At 37.2% G+C, this 5,499-nt stretch overlaps 3 protein-coding genes across 3 annotated transcripts in view; 2 read left to right on the top strand and 1 right to left on the bottom strand.

Annotated features, from left to right (window-relative positions):
* The window catches only part of LOC111487617 (UPF0301 protein TC_0483-like), a 2,465-nt gene extending 955 nt beyond the window's left edge, over positions 1 to 1,510 (top strand). The window contains exons 2-3 of the mRNA XM_023135081.1: positions 201 to 349; positions 631 to 1,510. Of these exons, the coding sequence (XP_022990849.1) occupies positions 201 to 349; positions 631 to 1,284 (803 nt within the window). The 3' untranslated portion in view covers positions 1,285 to 1,510. The remainder of the gene's footprint in view (positions 1 to 200; positions 350 to 630) is intronic.
* Positions 1,511 to 2,349: 839 nt separating this feature from the next.
* LOC111487442 (ethylene-responsive transcription factor ERF020-like) lies at positions 2,350 to 3,120 on the bottom strand. The gene has a single exon (XM_023134846.1). The coding sequence runs from the start codon at positions 3,056 to 3,058 to the stop codon at positions 2,600 to 2,602; it is 459 nt and encodes a 152-aa protein (XP_022990614.1). The 5' UTR covers positions 3,059 to 3,120; the 3' UTR covers positions 2,350 to 2,599.
* Positions 3,121 to 5,339: 2,219 nt separating this feature from the next.
* Positions 5,340 to 5,499, top strand: part of LOC111487027 (lysine histidine transporter-like 5) — a 2,366-nt gene continuing 2,206 nt past the window's right edge. The window contains exon 1 of the mRNA XM_023134232.1: positions 5,340 to 5,351. Coding sequence (XP_022990000.1) covers positions 5,340 to 5,351 — 12 coding nt within the window. The remainder of the gene's footprint in view (positions 5,352 to 5,499) is intronic.

Below are 5,499 nucleotides of genomic sequence, written 5' to 3'. Positions count from 1 at the left end.
TTTTTTTTTTTTTTTTTTTTTTTTTTTTTTTTTTTTTTTTTTTTTTTTTTTTTTTTTTTTTTTTTTTTTTTTTTTTTTTCTTTTTTTTTTTTTTTTCTGTTGTTAAATATAAAGTGCCTTTTGGAAACCGTTTTTAATATTTGTTATCTGTGCCCACCATGAGAAATATCATTTTTTTTGTTCTTCTTTCTTAAGTGCAGGAAATGGTGACCATTCGGTACCTGGAGATGACGCTAAATCAAACAATATTTCTGATGCCAACAAAACTAATGAATCTTCTTCCCAAAAATCACATCATATTAATTTGGACTGGAGAGAATTCAGAGCAAACCTATTTGCTCGTGAGCAGGTGATTTATGATGCTTTTACAGAATTTGATCATACTCCTAATAGGGAATGGGTATAATCTGGTAATTATGAGATACCGCGTTTTTAGTTCCCTAGGGTAGAAACCCTCGCATACACGCCTAAAGGTTATCTTTTGTTGCATTAGAAGATTATGGTGTTACCTGGTTTCATGAGGTAGGATAGGTGAAGAACATAAATGCAGACAGAACAGGGTGAATGAAAGAAATGTAAACTCCTTGATCATCCAATGCACTATTCTTGTGTGGTGTGAATTATTTGCAGGCAGAGAAGGTGGAAAATGCAAAGGGTGACGCTCACGAGTGTAGGCCTCTGGGCCTGAAGTGGGCACATCCCATTCCTGTGCCTGAGACTGGGTGTGTCCTTGTGGCCACAGAGAAGTTGGAGGGTGTTCGCAGTTTTGAGCGAACAGTCATTCTTCTCCTCAGATGTGGAAACAGACATCCTGAGGAGGGGCCATTTGGGGTTGTGATTAATTCCCCGCTCCACAAAAAGATCAAGCATATGAATCCAACCAATCTTGACTTAGCAACTACATTCTCTGATTGCTCTCTACACTTTGGAGGGCCTGTTGAGGCGAGCATGGTTTTGATGAAAACAGGAGAAAAATTGGAACTCCATGGGTTTGAAGAAGTGATCCCAGGCCTCTGCTTTGGCGCTCGAAACAGCCTTGATGAAGCTGCAATGCTGGTGAAGAAGGGAATCCTTAAACCTCAGGACTTCAGATTCTTTGTGGGCTATGCTGGGTGGCAACTGGATCAATTGAGGGAGGAGATTGAATCAGATTACTGGCATGTGGCTGCTTGTAGCTCAAATCTAATTAGTGGCGCCGCATCAGAGGGACTCTGGGAGGAGATTTTGCAGTTAATGGGTGGTCACTATTCAGAGTTGAGCAGAAAGCCCAAGCAAGATATGTAGCTACCTATTTATTTCAAGGAACACTCAAAATTCTGAACTCAAATGCGTAATCTAAGTTAAGCAAAAAGCCATAAAAAGCTGGAAGCCAAATGTACAGAAGTTAGCTCGCTTTTGAAATTTAGAACACATCATCCCTTTCTAAGCACAGCAACGCTCTTTCTATAGCTATTTATAAATGTAATTTATGGTAGAGTATATTGCAGTGAATCTGTTCGCATTTGCTTGATTCAATAGCCTAAGAACCTGTCTGCGTCCGATTATAGTTATAATTTTTTTTGTCGATAAAAAAATAATTTATCTGCTTACTATTTTGCTTGTTTTGAAGAATACTTCATTTATTTTTACAACAATAGTAACCAAATTTGTTTTACACGAGGGTAGTTTCCACTTTCCTGAAATGTATACTTTGTTTATGAGACGTGGCTTCATTTTTTTTTTCTTTAATCCTATTCCATTCAAGTGACCTTAAACTAATAAATATATTAATACTGATTTGTTTTTAATCAGTTTTGTTAGAATTTTGATGGTCAAAATTTTAGAGGAAGTGTTAGAATTAAGTGGTTTCATGATGTATATAGATAATTTATTTCATTTTCTGTACTAAAAACCTGAATATAAAATTAACAAAAACGTAGTTATCAGTCACACTCTCTAACCAACTGAACTATTCCAGCTTTTGTTACAATTAAATTAATTAATTAATCTAAATAACTCAATGGTCCACGACCATGGTGAGTCGACCCACGTTTCAGAAAGAAACAAAAACAAAAACCTTACCTCGTCACTGTTATTAATGCAGCTCCAAGTTTGAAGTTTGAATTTTGTTCGTATTCACACCGAAAGTCTTGGCTTTGACGACACCATTGTTTCTGTACAGCACCGTCCATTTTCCCATCCACTCACTTTCATTTTTCCATCATTTTTATCAAATTTTAATACACAGCTCGCGTAATAATAATAAATAAATAAATGGAACACAATCGTATTAGAAAGGGAGAGCTTTGAATTTTAAATATATATGATATTTAATTTTTATTAATTTCAAGAGAATCCTTTTCTGCGTACTAAATTCAGGATCTTTGTTTCTAGCTTTTATAGCACAACCATTCATGTTCTTATTTCTTAGGGTACGACCACAATTTCCGATATATTAATTTAATTTATATTTTTGATAAAATTTATCGAGTCCACTTTAAATCATGGAAAGGTGGAGATCCTGCCCGGCCCCGACGGAAGTCTTAATGAAAAATTGATCACTATTCGATAAAACTATCATAAGATCCCCGCCGTTAATCACCAATGATCAAATTGACACTCACAGATAATCTTCGATGGAAATATCTGGATCTCGATCTTCATCATGCATCGCAGTATAGCTCTCGTATCCTGATCCGTGAAATGCCCCTGTCCCGCCGCTGCTGCCCCGATCAGGCGAGCTGTTACATATATACTGCGCATCGACGGCCATGGCAGCGTCGGAGGCTGCCTTCTGAATGGAGCCAGGCGACATGTCGTCTCGGATAAGGAGGTGATTGGTCAAGGGCAGCACCATGGGCGGGAAGTTGAGGTGGTTGAGGTTTGAGGGTCTTCTCAGGCAATAATATGCCACGTCGTGAGCCACGGCGGCAGCCTCCGGCGACGAGTAAGAACCAAGCCACATGCGCTCTTGTGTGCCCGGAACTCGAATCTCTGACACCCACTTCCCCCACTTACGCCGTCGTACGCCCTTGTATTTCTTTGTCTCAGGAGGACTAGTGTTGGAATTAGAAGCCATGATAAGATGAATTGAGTTGACAATGGATGGATATATTTTTGGAGTGGAAGCTGGAGGTAAAGGAGGAGGGAACTGATGGGAAAGAGGAAGAAAGTTGTTGGGTTTTTATAGGTTGAAATCCAAGAGGAAAGTCAATTGCTAAATTTGGTGAATTGAATATACTAGTATTGCACCATATCCAATGGGATGGCGTATTGGTCAAAATTTTCAAAGTCAAAGTCAAAAGTATATATATGTACAGAGATTGAATAAAATAATAAAAATTAATATTAGAAATTAGAATGGGCTGGAATGGGAAGGAAAAATGTGTCTCCCGCCTCCCTCCGCTCCGCCAACAATAAACGTGTTGAACCATTTAATTTGATGCAAACTCCACGTCATCCCTTCCGTCCAATCACCGCCATCATCTGCTTCCCCCTGCCTCCCATTTAATTTTATACTTTTTATACTGTGAAAGATATTATGAACACAAATGAGTTGGAATTAAAAGTGGTTTATTACTGTGGGCCTCAAGCTGCAGGTCTCCAGACCGAGTCACTAATTAAATAATAAATACACTGATTATTATTATTTTATTATAAAAATATATAAAGAATTGGTCAAATACATTGAGTGCACGTGATTAAAAGGTAATAATAGAAAGATTTATTAATGCACGTGTCTCTTCTTTTTTTCTTTTTTCTTTTTTTTTTCCCCAAACTGAGAACCAAATTCCGGAAGGTAGTGCAAGCCTAGTGTAAAAGCACAAAGCCCCCAACTCCCAAGTGCTTACCAAAAAAGTAGGTAGATTCAAATATTTCTACTACACATCTTTATTTGTCTAATTTATATCATCAGCGGAGGGGGACGGGTTTTCCTAATTTGGTTTGACTGGAACAACAATTTGATGTGTGAAAATTGGAATTTTTGTGCCACCATATGCTTCTTTTTCTACGTTAATTAATGCTCCCATGCCCTTCCTACCTACGTCATAATTTAGATACCCTTATATTTATTTTTATTTAGATACCCTTTTTTATTTCCCTTTTTACAGAAATATTAAATTTTAAGTGGTTTTTGTTAATCGAGGATATCAAACTAAAATCACTCGATAAGCTATGCGAAACATTTTTTATTCTCTCTCTATGATCTTCCTTGCTTGTCCGCCTGATGTCTTCCAACCGCCGTTCAGGTTTGTTGCTGCAGCTAACTCATCTGGCAGTGGCACTTGGAGCTCTGTGACACAATCGCATTTTTGAAGGTAGAGGACTAGCGATTGTGCGGTACTCACTTTTCAACGACAAGTGAGCTAAGCCAATTGGTTCTTGCGTCGCCTACAGCCAACCAACGTATGATCGAGCCTCTAGACTCGATTTTAAAAAAAGGTTTTAGAAAACGAGGGTATAGAGAGATTTTTGAAAGAGACGTTATATAAGCAAGCAAGAGAGAGATAACAATGGCTTAACATATATAACCTTGAGTAGGGAGAATTTGACAGGTAGTCATATTCCCTATAGTACATTCTGAGGCATTTCATGTTTGACAGGTCTAGACATGATATTTTTGAGGCGTCATACGCCCTAGAACTACAAAAGTAAAAACACTAGAATGAAAAGACATGACAAGGGCTTGGCTTGTCATGGGCATGCGGCCATGGGCAACACGCCCTGGACGAGCATGACCATGACACTTTGCTCCTCCACAAAGTCAATGATTGTCAGCTTTATTCGTATATGTCCCGGTTCTCGAGCGTCATTCATTTTGTCAGTCTTTGATTCATAATGATTTCATTGGCGCTCATTGTGTCATCATCGTCACTATTAATCACGACGGTTGTTGATGATCGAGTTGTCTCGTTGCCGTACGCCACACATGAGCAACCGTAAAAAATGTCATATTTTAGCCCAAATATGCTTCACTAAGTTTTATTAATAACAGAAATTATGAGAAAGATAAAATAATAGAAACCTAACATAACTTGACATACTTTCCAATCATCAAATATCACAAAACAACATTTTTATTAATATATATATGTATATATATAAAAGCATCATAAAATAACACAACCTATGAGCTAACAAACAATTTGGTACCTTATGCTAAATCTACTTACATCACTAATAAAACAATTAAATGATTTAGTGTCAACTTAAAGTACCTTATGCATCTTACGTATTTTGTTTAACGTTCCATCTGTATATCATACTAAGAAAAACGTATGTCATGAAGAAAAGAAAAGAAGAGAAAAAGAATAGAAAAGGAAGCAGAAAAACGTGGGAAACATGACGAAATAGAATACATGGACAAGAAGGTTTGAAGAACCAAAAAAAGAAAAGAGACAATTATCCATATCCGAGTTCCCAAAGGCTTCGCGTTAGGATCTGAAACATGAGATGAAACATACAGATTTAAGGTTGTGGAAAACGAGGAATGGTTCAAAAAAAAAAAAAAAAAAAAAA

This window comes from Cucurbita maxima, unplaced genomic scaffold (genome assembly GCF_002738345.1).
Source record: "Cucurbita maxima cultivar Rimu unplaced genomic scaffold, Cmax_1.0 Cma_Scf00012, whole genome shotgun sequence".
Lineage (NCBI taxonomy): Eukaryota > Viridiplantae > Streptophyta > Magnoliopsida > Cucurbitales > Cucurbitaceae > Cucurbita > Cucurbita maxima.
Note: the sequence above shows the minus strand (reverse complement) of the source record. Positions and strands in the feature narration are given on the sequence as shown.